The sequence below is a fragment of the Orbicella faveolata genome, unplaced genomic scaffold, assembly GCF_042242905.1.
Source record: "Orbicella faveolata isolate gen_17 unplaced genomic scaffold, um_ofav_v1 contig_13, whole genome shotgun sequence".
Lineage (NCBI taxonomy): Eukaryota > Metazoa > Cnidaria > Anthozoa > Scleractinia > Merulinidae > Orbicella > Orbicella faveolata.
Window position 1 is genome coordinate 14,902,501 of NW_028301540.1, and position 15,133 is coordinate 14,917,633.

General features: G+C 38.8%; 1 protein-coding gene across 1 annotated transcript; it reads right to left on the reverse strand.

Annotated features, from left to right (window-relative positions):
- Window positions 1-9,148: 9,148 nt before the first annotated feature.
- Window positions 9,149-12,502, reverse strand: LOC149115185 (uncharacterized). The gene is made up of 5 exons (XM_089284741.1): window positions 12,087-12,502; window positions 11,088-11,336; window positions 10,238-10,589; window positions 9,766-9,972; window positions 9,149-9,413 (listed from the first exon to the last, which is right to left on the reverse strand). Exons 2-5 carry the CDS (start codon window positions 11,130-11,132, stop codon window positions 9,259-9,261), a joined length of 759 nt encoding a protein of 252 aa, XP_089140867.1. The 5' UTR covers window positions 11,133-11,336; window positions 12,087-12,502; the 3' UTR covers window positions 9,149-9,258.
- Between the last annotated feature and the right edge of the window lie 2,631 nt (window positions 12,503-15,133).

A 15,133-nucleotide genomic window follows, 5' to 3' on the forward strand; every position in this document is an offset into this window, starting at 1 on the left:
CCTTTGAAACTCTTTAGAAACCCTTTGGAAACCCTTGGAAACTCTTTAGAAACCCATTGGAAACCCTTTGGAAACTCTTTAGAAACCCCTTGGAAACCCTTTAGAAACACGGTTTCAGTAGTTTGAAACCCTTTGGAAACGCTTTGGAAACCCTTTGAAAATCTTTAGAAACCCTTTGGAAACTCTTTAGAAACCCTTTTGAAACCCGGTTTCACCCAAATTGCCATGTTTCATAAGACGTGTTTTTGTATGGAGGGTCACATTTATTCTGGTATTTACTTGATATCTAGAACCGTCAAGGTTTTCGATCGTGCCATCGTCGTCATCTGCACAGTAAAGTATAAATTGCGTTTTTGAGGAGTATGGCATTAACCATTATAAAAGTGATTACCTACACCTGAAACAGTACGAGGTAATTACCCAGTGACCGCCATCAAATGGCCATCAATGTGCCTACGACTCGACTATGACTGGATCATGTAATCCGCCATTTTCGTTCCACTGCAAACTCAAAAGATCACAGGCGGAAAAATATCCGGATTCGAGAGAAAATCGTTTACACGACAAAACTCTCCAGATTCAAAAGTTTTCGGATTCAAAGTTCCCACATTAAATTCCGGATTCAAAATCTCGCGAGACATGACCAGACCAGGGAGTTTTTATTCTGGATTCGTCCACTTTTGTGTAACGGCACTAAAACCTTCCAGATTCATCACGAATCCGGAACAATTTCCTCTAGTGTAAACCTACAATCCTGGCCATAAGTTGCTGGGACACCTCCCCCCTTTTGCGCGCTAAAACCCCTGATTTCAACTACATCCTTAACGTTTTAGAACAAAAGATGAATGGAAGCAAGTACAATTGACCCCCCTCCCCTCTCGCAATGTTGCATGAAAACAAAGCTATTCTAAAGACTAGATCGGATGTGGGAAAAAAGGAAAAAGGGATAATAGAAAGTGGTTAGACAGTTGTGTTGGAACCAAATGAGATTGCTGAAAAATCGCTATTATTGGAATAAGACGTGTATATCTATCTTCTCATCTCTTTAGTTTGAGAATATTGTTCTAGGAGGCGAACAATTCTTGAAACGTGGCTATTCTGAAGCTATTGTCAAGGATTTTTTCCTTCAAGATTTTTATCAACATTGACACGGGGAAGTGGGGTAGGCAGGCTTGCGCAGTTTTGGTCTTAAGAGAGGCTGCCTGTGAAGTCATCTGCCGTAACTGTCCCAACACTTTTGACCAGGATTGTAGTCTTAAATGAATAGCAAACATCCATCAAGTTTTGTTCGCAGAAGTCGGTAACGGAAGAGCGAATTTCAATGAAATATATATATAATTTGATTAAGCAATTAGCCAAAAATAGGTTTTGTTTAGGGTTTAGCCTAACTCTAACGTTATGTTTTAAGACTGAAGAAAAAAAGCATTGAGCATTTCAGTTGTTTGAAACAGAAACATTCGCGCACAATGAACTATATGTATAGTACGTGCGTAACCTGGAAAGCAATCTGTCCAGCACAGTAATTGTTCAAATTGACAGCTTACTGAGACACTCACACTGTCGATGCCTCTTATGATTTAAACTTTTAGGATTTGTTTACTTTACTTTTTCCGACTTTTTAGCAGGAGAAAAGGCACTAAATGTGCTGGTACAAATAAAAAGGTTTAACCGAAAATCGATCCGTCAAATTCAACAAAAACAAATTTAATCACTGTAGCATTCCTTCAGATCACGTAAGGCTACAGACCAACAATATCAACTTGTCATTATGCTTAACAAGTGAACTTCGAACGATTTTTTTTCTAGAACTCGTTCTTGTAATTAAAATGATCAAAGAGAGAACGACAGCTTAAAATGACATAGCAGTAACACCCGAACTCCAAGTAAATTGCTTTTAATTGGCATTTTTAATTAACGAAATTTCCATGAACGATAACTTAAACTGAAAAATTTGCAGCATATATATTCACAGATATTATTCTCGAGCCATGTGGGTTGAAAATCTCAGGAGTTACATTTTTTATGAACGTGGTAAACATCCGAAATCCGGCGCCGACGCTCGCAAGCTAAGCTTCATCAGATCGTGCAAAGTTTTCCTTGCACTGTTGCTTCACTATTTCCTTTACAATAGGCCATTAAAATCTCGCAAGAAGCTCAGGCAGCCATACTTACAGTTTTTTAAAGCTCTTGCGAGACAAGACTCTCATCTCGCAAGACAAAAGTCTCGCTTCTCAAGACAAGAGTCTTATCTCTTGAGACAAGAGTCTTGTCTCACGAGACGAGATTCTCGTCTCGAAAGAAGGTGGTAACTTACTTTTGAACGTCACTGTAGGCTCCATCTTGTTCAAAGTATCACATACATAACCAGATTTGTGCTTTTTGTTTAGGCAAAATTGGCTCATGGCTCTGTGAATCAAGCTTTAATAGCTCATCAGATGATGAGTTTGTCAGCAAAGTTGGTCTGAATTGTAAATTAACAACTATGTATGAGTTAATTAGTGATCAAAAGAACTCCAACTGGGTTCAAGACAGTTAGTCTTCTCAAATTATGTTAGGTAGCCTAATTAAAAGCATTGCATTTCCTGTCAGCTATTATATTTTAAGACTTCTGCATGCACTTCTTAAGAAGGCTGAAGCCCAGTGTTTGTGTTACCTAGTATGTCTTATTCAAAGTATCATATATGTCCATTTAACCACAGCTTTGGTCTTTCTTATTAAAAAAATGGGCTGTGAAGGCTCTGTAAACAAAGATCAAGATCGTAGATCACCAGATGAAGAATTTGTGGATAAAGTTCCTCAGAAATGTTTGTGTTTCGAGTATCAGCTGTGTTTAAAAGAACATCCACTGGATACAAGAAAATTGTTTTTTTTTTATGTTATGAAACCTAAGCATATAATTTATATTTCCTGTCAGCAATACAGTATTGTGAAAAAGTTATGCAAACGAACTTCAGCGAAATTTGCGCTTTTCAAGGCTTTTTGAGGAAATTTCGCTTGAAAAGAAATCTCTTCAACAATTTGCAATATTTCGCTGCATTTTTGCGACATCTATTGTTTCGATCCAAGTGAACTTTCGTGCAATAGTTTGCGGTGTGTGGTAATATGCTGCAAACTTTCGAGCAATTATTCATTCTACTCGAAAGTTCAAAGCGAATTTTCAAGGGAAAACTCACACATTTTCATGCAAAGTTCACTGCGATGAAAATAGGAATCATCCTTCTCGATGTTGTGTTGTCACAGCCTGAAACATAAGCTCGATTACCAGTCACTGTTCGGGAAGGGAGCTTGAGAGAGCGGCGGAAATCGAGCCTACCTGAAACACAGCCTGGACGTGTTTAAGATTTAAATTCAGTGGTAAGTCGAGCAACTTCTCTTTAAAACTCACCTTGTTAGTCGACAAGGAAAAATTTGCAGGCAGTATCATTACGAAAAGTTGACACTCGCTCAAGAAGCTGCCGAGATCGAAATATATGTTGTGTAATAACACACAAGGTTTCACACCGTAGTCCTAGTCCCCACGCAGGTTCGTTATTATAGCTACCATAGCAATGCTTCGGGTATAATAGAACAGACAACAGGTTTCGCGTTCATTTGCCTTCGAGCACTCAAATAGCCTGTGAATTAGAGATCATGCCAAAAGTATCAGATTATACAAGAACTTGAATCAAGGTCCTTGACAAACAAGGTCTCACCCCAGTTGCAATATTAAGGTCCTTGAAGAATGAAGGTTTGAGTGCTAGTCTCGCTTGCATTACTTGAATCGTTAAGAAACTACGAATTACAGGCTCCGTGGCAAATTTACCATGTTCTGGAAGACCTAAAAAGCTGTCTGACGAAGCAAAAGCTTTCATTCATCAGCAAATGCAAAAAAATGATGAGATGACAAGCAGCCAGATCCAGAAGAAGCTGGAGAAATACAGAATTTCTGTATGTTCAGCCACTGTACGAAGAACAAGAAAGAAGCTTGGTTGGACTCTGCAGAAAACGGCGTATTGTCAGCTCATCCGAGCCCCAAACAAGACAAAACGACTGGAGTACGCTCGACGTGTGTTGGAAAGTGGAGACACTTTTGACAGTGTGATCTTCTCCGACGAATGCTCCGTTTCCCTTCAGTCGTACCGCCGTACCTGCTACAGGAAGATCGATGAGCTGATGAAGTGCAAGCCAAAACCAAAGCATCCAGTTAAAGTTCATGTTTGAGGTGGGATTAGTAGACATGGTGCCACAAAGATATGCATCTTTGATGGCATCATGGATGCTGTTCTCTTCTGCAACATCCTTGAAACCACTCTGGTCCTGTTCGTTAGAGAGAAGCTGCCCAATCATCGTCTTACGCAAGATAATGACCCAAAGCATACCTCTAAGCGAGCAAGGGCGTTCTTTGAGGAGAACGACATCAACTGGTGGAAAACACCCACGGAAAGTCCTGACCTCAACCCGATCAAGAACTTGTGGCACGAACTTAAGTTCTTTTTGGAGACCAAAGTGAAGCCAAGCAACAAACAAGAGTTGGTGGACGGCATCAAGAAATTCTGGGCGAAGAAAGTCACGCTGGAGAAATGTGCAAAATATATTGATCATGTTTTGTACAAGGCCATCCCAGCTGTAGTGGAGGTTGAAGGCACTGCCACCAAGTTTTAAAAACGGCTCTTTTCGGAGCCACCACATCTGATAAAAGTCAATGACCAACAGCAGATCTTTGCATTTCATACAATACAGAATTTGATGAATTACAGTAACCGAGGACCGAGGCATCATTGCTGCAATAAGAGGTTAGTTTAATATTTGTGTTATAACATTGTGCTATATGACTAGATTTTTTTCTCAAAGTTAAATTGAAAACATGTTTACCTTTTTTCTGTATCTTTTTTTGAAAAAAGAGTAGATTCAGAAAAAACTATGAACCAGCAAGAAATGTGGAGCTGTAATTTTAGGATTGGCTATATGACTGCTGTCTTTTTTATCAAAATTAAGTTTAGAACAGATTTTATAATGATTTAAATTTAACTTTGCCTTACCTTGTGTTTTTCAGAGGAAGTTGTAAACGCCTTTGCCTACCAGTACCGTGGCGTGGAAGATAAATTTCTCATGTGGGAGCAGTTTAAAGTCAGCATTGGCAAACAGTGCCGGAAAGACAATAACCGACCAAATTAGAACTCTTTAAGAAAATTATTACCAGTTTTTGTTTCTTTTTTATTGAACTGTGGAGTTTTCTTTTTCAACAATAGAGTAACTTATATTTGTAGTATTGAAAAAATAGTTTTTTTCTAGAACTTTTCAGATAAGAAAAAAGTTAATTGTAATTTAGTCATAGGACACAAAAAGTTTTGCAATGTTTTCCATATTAGTAATAACGATAATTGTATTTATATTGTTAATGTTACACTAGGATAAGATAAGTTCTGTGCTTTTCTGATATTAAGTCATAAAAGTGTAAAAGTGCAATATCGCGATAGAACTAGTATGATCAGAAATGAAAGTTAATTGTTCAGTAGTTATATTGTTAGCTCAATTTGTAATTTACCCGATGTAATGCCTGTTAATAAATTGAAAAAAATCTTTGTGACTACATGTACTGCAATGCATACAGGGAGACATTACTGTTTAAGAACATGTGCTATTGACATGCTTACATGCAAATATTATTACAGCTTACCAGAACTGCTTTCATTATTAATGATTGGAACATACAAAAGAATCAGGCTTCTCTCTTCAGAATACGGACAGTTTTCTTTTGTTTAGATTTGAAACAGACTTTAGGCTACAATGCACACATAATAAGACTGTCCACAGTCGAAAAATGCGACCTTATTTTTGAATCTTGACTTAAATTTATTGTTCGTTTGCTAGACTTAGAAAAAAAATGCAAAGCCACGCATTCACAAACAACACAAGTATGTGAATGCAGAAGTAATTCTGGCGGTTGCTACAGTACTGTGCAAGAAGAATGCAAACGAATTTCCTCGAAATTCGGCTATTGTTCCCGCGAAATATCGTAGAAATTTCGAGCGAAGAATTGTGATTTATCGGGCGATATTTTGAAGAAAATTCGTTGAGCAACACGAAAATTCGCTAATCTAAGAACGGTATTTCGATGAGATTTCACCAGAAATGAAACGAAAATTCACGTAGCTAAATGAAAAATCACAATCCCGAAACGATATTTCGTTGAGTGTCGGTAAGCGTATGGTATTTATGAATGAATGGAACTGACAACTGTACACACAGCTCTTCGATGACCTTCAAAACAATTAAGCTTAAGCAATTAAGCTGAGTGTCAACACAACCCGAATGAAACTATTCAAAAGAATTCACAAGATATTTCAAAAACCTACAAGCTTAACGTTTATTCGATCAATAGTTTGTGTATGAAGAGATACAGTGTGATGCCCTTACCAGTTCGACTGTCAATAATGTTCTATCTAAGCTCACATTCTCCTCTGTCGTGAAGTCCTTCGACTTTCCTTTGCCATTACAACACAGGCACGCTTTAAGTGTGTACCCACATTTTGTGGGTCGATTATTATTCATATATTCACGCTATTGTTCTTTCTCATTGAATATTCATAATTCACGGACCGATTACTTTCCGAACATGTGGCTGGCTACTGCACGAGCGCAAACGCTTTGATGTTAGGTGCGATATTTTTGCTTTGTGTCAGGATTTCTGCTTGATTGATTTTTTAAACCCTATTGTTGCGACATATTTTAATTTATTCGTAAGAAAGGTCTGGAAAAGCTCAAAGCATGCACGTGGAAAGGCCCCGGGAAAGGCTGAGAAATTGACATGAACGCATTGCTCGGCGTCTGACCGCAAAAACACTCTCAAACATTCTAGTGTCTGGAATGTTTTTCATCAATAAATTCGCTCCTTTTATTCATTCCAGTGTTCATTTGAATCTAAGCTACGATTTTTGACATCTCGCTTTGTTAAAATCATACCGCTTTGATGAGTCCAAGTGAACATAAACCCATGGAACGGAAGCCCGCTCAATTATTTATAAAAAAAACTCTGTCGATCGATAGCTAGCTATTGGAAGTCGGCCCATTTTCACCAAATTAAACGTAGACATTCATAAGCAAGAAGAAAATAAAACGAGTGTGTTGGATTTTGAATTCTGTGTACCCTTTCGTTTGTCATTTACTGTTCCTTTAGATGTTTTCTTTTGTCTTTTAGCTTTTCTGGTACGAAACGATCGAGTCGAGTATAAACGTCACGGCAATGAATCAAACGCGATTTCTATTGGTCAGATCCATGTGGTTGCTGTGACGACCAACAAATCAACGCGAGTTAAGCGGAGTTGAATCGGGCGAATTTAAGTTTATTTACAAGCTTTTTTTAAGCCAAATCTCAAAATTATCAACGACATTTCATCTTTTCAGAAGTTTAGTGTCACGGCAGTATCAACAAATTGTGTGTTTCGGGTCAGCATCGCGGATCACAACAACGCGAGTTGTTAATCGAACGAATTCAAGGTGACAGCGTGTTTAAAAATCTCAGAAGTCTAAATGGCAGTTCATCCTTCCAGAAATCAAAGCACTTTTGACGGTAAGTCCATTGAAACATATGTGAAATTCATTGAGCTAATGTACAAAACACAGGGTCACTTATTTACATGTTTTCCACCGTGAAGTCAGCGATTCCCTTGATCGGTAAGCTCACGACTGAAACGTATAAATAAATCCATTGTTTACCTTTAGGATGACACTCTTGACCGACAATTGTCCCGCAAATGTGGCCAGAAAACTTGAAAGCGACGTTCGTTGGGAACAAAAAGTTCTTCAAGATTGACAATTCATTTCTTCTTACACTTGGATTGAAAACTCACGTAAAGAAGAAGGGATACAAACATCTGGACGCAGTTCTTCAAAAGCACGGTAAGGCTTACAAATCAGAATATGGTATTTTAAAGCCAGTGTTTTTTGTGATTAATGATACAACACAATAAATCTGAATGCTTGAAAAAAATTGATTGTTGTTCTTTATTTAATAATCCTAGTTCAATGAAAAACAAAGCGGTTCTCCGGTAATACGGAACTAAAAATTTCGTTTAAATGCTCATTTTCAAGCTTGTAAAATGCATATCAATAATAAACCGATATTACCTTTGCCGCTTATGAGCGAAACGTTTTTCGGTGGAAAGAGATGAAAACACGAGGTGACATTTTTTTCGCAATCACCACGCTTCAAAGAACAAAAGGATACGCACTTAAGGGACAATAATTAAGCCGCATTGTTGAATTCTTTTGAAATACATCCACTGAATTGCCGCCCAAAAGTCACAAGTCCTATTCATTCATCTGAGCTCAATAATTCCGAAGATACTCAGCCCTGTCATCGGAGCAAACTCGACAATAACTCGAAGCTTGCCAACAGGTAAATTAACGAGCCTTCCATGTCAATTAGCCAGCGGTATAGCCCATTTCTGAATAACACAAATAAAGCGTGCCTGTGTTGTAATGGCCGTTTATCATTCACAAACAACTCAACATGTCGAGTCTCCTGTCGAGGCGTGGTGTTAACCTCCACTGCCGTAAAATGAATGCTTAGCGTGCACCGGTAACGTCAAGAAATGTGCCCTCGAATTCCCTCATGGACTGACGCCATTTTGGATTTCATTCCATTGTTTGCCCTCCATATAAGGAAGGTAGGTCCCAGTCTTGAGTGAGTTGTGTGTGTGTTTGTAACAGGCGAACGAGACGTACATGTATTGGTATGAAACAAAAACTTAACTTTTCCAGTTCAGACGTCTTTAAGTGTACACTAGTTCATGTCTACGAGCTATTTAATTTAAAAGGGGGTTTTATGTAGGTGATGAAAGGCAAGTTATTGGTTATAATCATTCAAAGTAGTCGCTTTGTGAGTCACTGCGTGAGTGAAAGTGCACAAAAGAAACCGCTTTTTGAAGTTTCTGTTTGCATGAAGATAAATTGTCTACATTCTTCGGCTTTTTCTTTGCCGAGTAAAGTTTTATCAAAAAATGGTTAAATTGTGATACAAACTAAACACAGGGTTGAGACGGCATTACCGCATTGTATTGACGGCTAGTTGGGAGAAAATATATCCTGGCGGGGCCCAACAGGAGAATATATTTTCTACCAACTAGCCATCAATGTAATGCGGTAATTACATTATAATGACGAAACATGGATTTTAATCTTGTCTATTTATTGCCAAATACAAATACAAATACAAGAATAGAACAGCAAAAGTGAAAAAAAAAGATTCCCAAACCTAGATCTATAGAAACATTGTGCCTATTGTTGAGAGGTAAAAAAAAAATGCCTAAGCTTGCTATTTTTATTTCTGGTGTTTTGGCATCTCTTGCCGATGCTAACTTTGCAAGTTTCCCACATCCTGTTCAGCTCCTCAGAATTTTGGCACTGGTATCCGAATGTCTGCACAACTTCCGCTGGAAAAAAAGAGAAACTATGAATAAGTTTTGTGAAAATTCTCCATCCTTAACCATCCTTGTTCCTTTATGGTTTATTATTATCTCTTTGGTGTCTTTTTGTCTTCAATTTACTTAATTTTCAGGTTTCTTTCAGTGAAATGGAAATTTTGTACCCGGCCAAAATAACTCAAAACACCGCGACTGAGCTCCTTTAAGTATATTTAGGTCATGATAAGACAAACGTAATGCTATGTTTTTTTTTCTTTTAAAATACAGTATATTCAAGTTCATAACAGTATGTTTTAGCAGCCTAAACATACTTTGTTTTGTTGTCAGAGACCGGCGTTTTCAATATGTCAACTAAGCTTACCCTTTATCGCAGCTATAATCTTCTGGTCAAGAGCATCAAAGTCTTTTGTGCCGTGGATGGTAGAGCGCATTAAGACGTCCTTTGAAAACAGCTTATCCACCAAGCGCAAAACCAGTTGTGACGGCTTTACTGCAGCTTTGGCAAAATCATATTCCGCTCTTTCTAGTCGGACATCACGACACCCACCGACAGGAACTGTGCCCATTTCTAAAAGGAAAGACACTGACAGTGACCACTGTAATGACACGTACACGTTGTCGATAAGAGTACAGACAGCGCTAAGCCACATTCGATTTGTTTAATTTTTCAGTGGAAAAGCTATACTCCTACATATTCTGCAGATTCCATTGTTGAAAAAAATACGAAGAATTCATGCCACAGACGATAAGTAAAAATGACGTCTGTCTCTTTTAGAAAAAAAATCAGATCGAAAACTGTGCATGCTAATCTAAAAGCGTGTGTTTTGTCATACCTGGCATTTCTCTGTCCATCGGGTAAACATCTTCCAGAAATCTGTCCACTTCCGGAAATAATGGAGTCGCTGGAAGGACTGATGCAACGTCATGGTCTGATAGAGGAGGTCTGGAATAAGCTGATGCCATAAAAGGGTATTCCACTGAAGACTGCCTGTTACTAACATCTGGGGTGGACACCTGCTGTGGCTTGAAGGGCTGCTGTGGCTGCTGCGGAAGGCTCTGTGAACTCAAGGACTGTAGCAGTTGGTCCAACTTTGCCTCTTGCCTGGCGAAAGAACACTCCAGCCGTTCCCGAATGGTTCTAATCAGCCGCATTTCTGATGCTGACTCAAGATTTCGTTGGCGTTCCTAAAACAATAATAAAACTTATGTTAGTGACCACACGTGTGAACATTTCCCCTAATTATGATATTGTTTGCAGTTACTGACATTGATATTGGAAAATAATTTAGTCTAGATTCATTTTTTTTCAATTCAGTCAGTTATTAATTAGGTGAAGATATTCGTACACAAAAGTTAAACTGACTCAAACCTGTCGTTTAGCCGAAAGAAAAACTGCTTTTTGATACGAAAATGTCTTAAATCCAGATTACAATCACATATACAGCAATTCAATTGCAAGTTTTTAGTTTCTGAAGAAACTGTTGTGTCTCATCGGTGGGCGAAACACTTAGTTATGCAGAAACATTTAGTTGTTTCAAAAATTAGAGTTGATCTAGGTAAATTAACCGCGGCATCGAGTTTGTGAAACTGATGTTACACGCATTAGCCCTTCATCAGAACAAAGCACAGGTCTCCCAGTAAAACAGTGTCTGCACACAAGAAGTATAAACAATGATTACTTACACTGCTGATCGCGCTGTTTAATGTGTCGACGGCCTTTGTTGTCATTTATCTGACACCAGATTGTTTTGCCTCGGTCTCAGAATTACTGTCTTCTGGAATTCGCGGGTAACTGTTTGGCTGTCGTGTCGGCTCAGGCGGGTGAACTGCAACTAAAGCTGATGACAGTGGAAGATCGTTGTCGGAGTCAGAACTCTCACCCATGGAATCTTCAATGAGGGAAACCCTGTTGGGTGACTCAGCAGCAAGGATCTGAAACATCAAGTAAAACAATCAGTGTATGACTCATGATATTCGCAACTCTATTTCAGTAGTAACTTATTATAGCTTCCCAAACGGCAACGGTTCACATGCAGATCTCAGAATAATTCGTTAGTTATAGTGCAGAAAGCGATCGGTCATATATTTAACACAATAAACAAAGTAGCTTGCAATGACTTGATGTGCTATCAATAAATAGCATGTGGCACAAAATTTTATGGGGTTTTAATGTTCGTGATTTTAGCGGTTTTTTCCCCCACCGGCAAAAAAGTTCCCGCATTAAAAAGTCCCCGCAAAAATTTACTTCGCTGGCGGAATTATACATACAAAAAAATGTCTCTTCCGTTCAATGACAAAATGATGAAATTAGAAACAAAACATTCAGAAATAAAACGATGAAATTGCCTTTGGTACACACCGATGCAGCCGCCAAAAAGCGTGCAGAAAATGATCGTCTGAAGGTATATCAGTTACAGTAATTGTGACAAACTAAAACCCTCCAGGGAAAACCAGTCTTTTACAAAGGCCAAAAATTAGATCCCACAAAATACAAAAATCACCGATCCGTAAATTTAAACTCCCGCCAAAGTTTCGTGCCACACGGTATAGTTAACGCTATGCAACGACACAGCTAGCAGTGGATCTTACCTTAGACAATTTCACGAATGAAGAAAACTCGCTCAGCATGAATGGAATTAAAGAAATTTAGCGATAAAAACATGGCAGTTGTTAAATACATACTTTTCCTTTTGGTTTCTCTTTTGGTTTCTCCTTTGGTTTCTCCTTTCCTGGCTCCTTTCCCTTTTTAACTCTTTTTGCTTTCTCGGGGGGTTCCGTTGTGTCAGACAGCTGAGAAAAGGGCAAATAAGCAGCGTTAAATACAGTCACAGGCATCATCAGTCATCAGTTTGTAGTAAGAGTAAATAAAATTATTAACAATGAAAGGAAAAAAGGAACAGTGAAAATGAGAAAAATACAACTTACCAGTTTTCTTTTGGCTTTAGCTCGACGCTGGGGAAGAGCTTGCTGGACAGGAGTAGGGGCTGGCTCCTCAACTAATGGGTAGCAAGTCAAGACTGCTGAATATTCCTTTTTCGACTTCCCCCAGATAACACGGACCCGCTGACCCTCCTTAATCGGTGACGGTTCTACTATTGCAGTCCGAAAAATGTCAGAATAATAACCTCGACTCCAGGTTACTCGAGCGATTTGCTTGTTCATGGTTTTTGAAGTTACAGTTGAGTTCGTTCTGATAGCGTAGCAAGTGATAACTGAATTTTTTTAGGTTGACCTTTTTATAGCGTTTTGAAAGGCCATTTGGATCACAAACCCTGTATTGTGATTGGCTTCTGTAGTTGTTATTATCATGTTTACCGTCTTGTTGTCATTTAGATTTATAAGCAACAATGGAGTTTACAAACAGATTTACTAATTACGAAGATAATCAGAAACAATACGTTTGACCTTCCCTTCGCGTGTCAGCAAGATTATAGTGTATACGCACAGCTTCTGAAAAAGTGGTTTCAGATGTTTGCGAGGAACATATAAAGTAAAGCGAATCTGTTTAACAGATGTAGCACTAACTGCTAAAAAAAAATTGAAGTACGTCTCTGAGAGGCGAGGAGAGAAAGCTTGCCGAAAAAGGCACACCCTATTGTTGAATCGGTTCTATTGAATTTGAATTGAATTAAGATGTCCTTTGAAAAGCGCGCCAATGGGTTGTTTTTCATAATAGATTGTTTTTCATAATGTTTTGCGACTTCTTAAAAATAAAGTCACACTTTATTGTTGAGTCAGTTCTATTGAATGAGAGAGAAGCTCTTATTAAATGTGCAAACAAGTTGCTTTAATTTTTTTTTGTTGCGTTGTGTTTTTTATTTTAATCTGGAGTAGATGCGGGGAGGTGTGTTTTCAATCGGTCCACATTTTAAGTTCATTGTTTACTGAGTCGGTTTCATTGAAGGAAAGGCACTGCGGCACGTTAATCAGTGTCAACCAGTGCTGTTTTGCTTAGCTTCAGTGAATTAAACTCTTATTGAAAGCATCCCGCGGACTCAGTGTCTTTATAAAATAAATTATCTTTAGTCTGTTCCATTGAACTAAACAGTATCTTTAGTTTAGTGAAACAGATTTAAAGATAATTTTAATATGTCAATGTGTTGTTTTGTTTTGTGTTTTCTTTTCTTTTGTCGATTTCGTTATCGTTTATAATGCGCTGTTTTCCTTCGGTAATATTTGGGCGCTTGGGATGTTAAACTTGCTTGTTGACGTCACGATGATCCATTTGCCAACTCTAGATCTGTTTTGCACATTTATATTGCAAGGAAACATTGCTTTCAAATACTAATGTGAAGCGGGATGAAGCCAAATTTGATCCGAACTCTTAGCGAATAATTTAGCAATTTACCACGTAACAGCAAGCACCATCAGTACTCGCTTATAAAAAAAAATTAAAGAAAGCCAAAATACTCAGAGCTAGTCCCAGAAAGAACTCTTATGCTACAACGGTAGGTAAAAGAGGATAAAAGATAACTGTTTCTGTTTTATTGGTCATTGACTTTCCTCAGATTGGTGGCTCCTAAAGGAGCCGTTTTTTTAAAGTTCATCAAGAACTTTTAGTACTTGGTTGCTGCTCCATGTAATTCAACGACAGCTGGAATGGCTTTGTACAAGACATGGTCAATATATCTCGCACATTTCGTGGCATCCACCTTCTTCCTCCAAAACTTCTTAATGCCGTCAATCAGTTCCTGTTTTGAGCGGGGCTTGACCTTTGTTTCCAGGTAGTATTTCAGCTCGTGTCAGAGGTTCTCAATTGGGTTTAGGTCTGGGCTCTCCGGGGGGGGGGGGGTTGGCCACCAGTTGATCCCATTCTCCTCCAAGAACGTTTTGGCTGCTCGTGAAGTGTGCTTAGGGTCATCGTCCTGCATGAAGCGGTGATCCGGGAGCTGCGTGTTGATGAAAGGCACCAGATGGCTTTTAAGGATATCGCAGTAAAGGTCAGCGGCCATGATTCCTTCGAAGATGCAAATTTTCGTCCCACCTTGTCTACTTATTCCAGCCCAAATGTGTAATTTCAGCGGGTGCTTCGGTTTAGGCTTTCTTCTTGCAGGTTCGCCGACTTTCCTGTAACATGTACGGCGAAATTGTTCAAGGGAGACTGAGCATTCATCAGTAAAAATGACGTTGTCAAAAGTATCGCCGGTCTCTATCTGGGCGAACTCTAAGCGTTTGACTTTGTTCGCGTCTCTAATCAGCTGACAGTATCTCATTCGTTGAAGAGTCCAGCCCTGCTGTTTTCGGGATCTCTGCACTGTTGATGGATGGACCACAACTCCACGTCTGGCTAACTTCTTTTGGATCGCGCGGCTGGTTGTTTCATCATCCTTCCGCATCTGATCTTCTATAAATGCTCTGGCTTCAGCATTTAACTTTCTGGGTCTTCCAGTACTCGTTCCTTTCTTCGTGGATCCCATGAGTTTCAGTTTCTTGATTATACGTGTGACCGTTGCGAAACTGACTTTCAAATCTTCTCCTTTTAACACCTTAAACATCTCCACTGGATGAAGACTTTGTCGATAAAGAGACTCAATTCGAGTACGCGTGTAGTTTGATACGGTGGGCATGATTGCTCAGGAGTAACTGACGATCGATCTTTGAATGTATGGATATAAACAATGGTTGCCATGTTTATGCGACCATTTGCATCACACTGTGAGCATGGAGATGAAGTCTCAGGAGAGTTAATAAACTGGGTAAGTTTGAATTTTTAAATACAGAGGGATGTT

Coding starts and splice junctions, on each gene's coding strand:
- LOC149115185 (XM_089284741.1), bottom strand. CDS start 11,132: ATGACAACAAAGGCCGTCGACACATTAAACAGCGCGATCAGCAGT. Junction 9,973..10,237: donor GATGGACAGAGAAATGCCAG/GTATGACAAAAC, acceptor CTTTCCTTTTAG/AAATGGGCACAGTTCCTGTC. Junction 9,414..9,765: donor GATTATAGCTGCGATAAAGG/GTAAGCTTAGTT, acceptor CTTTTTTTCCAG/CGGAAGTTGTGCAGACATTC.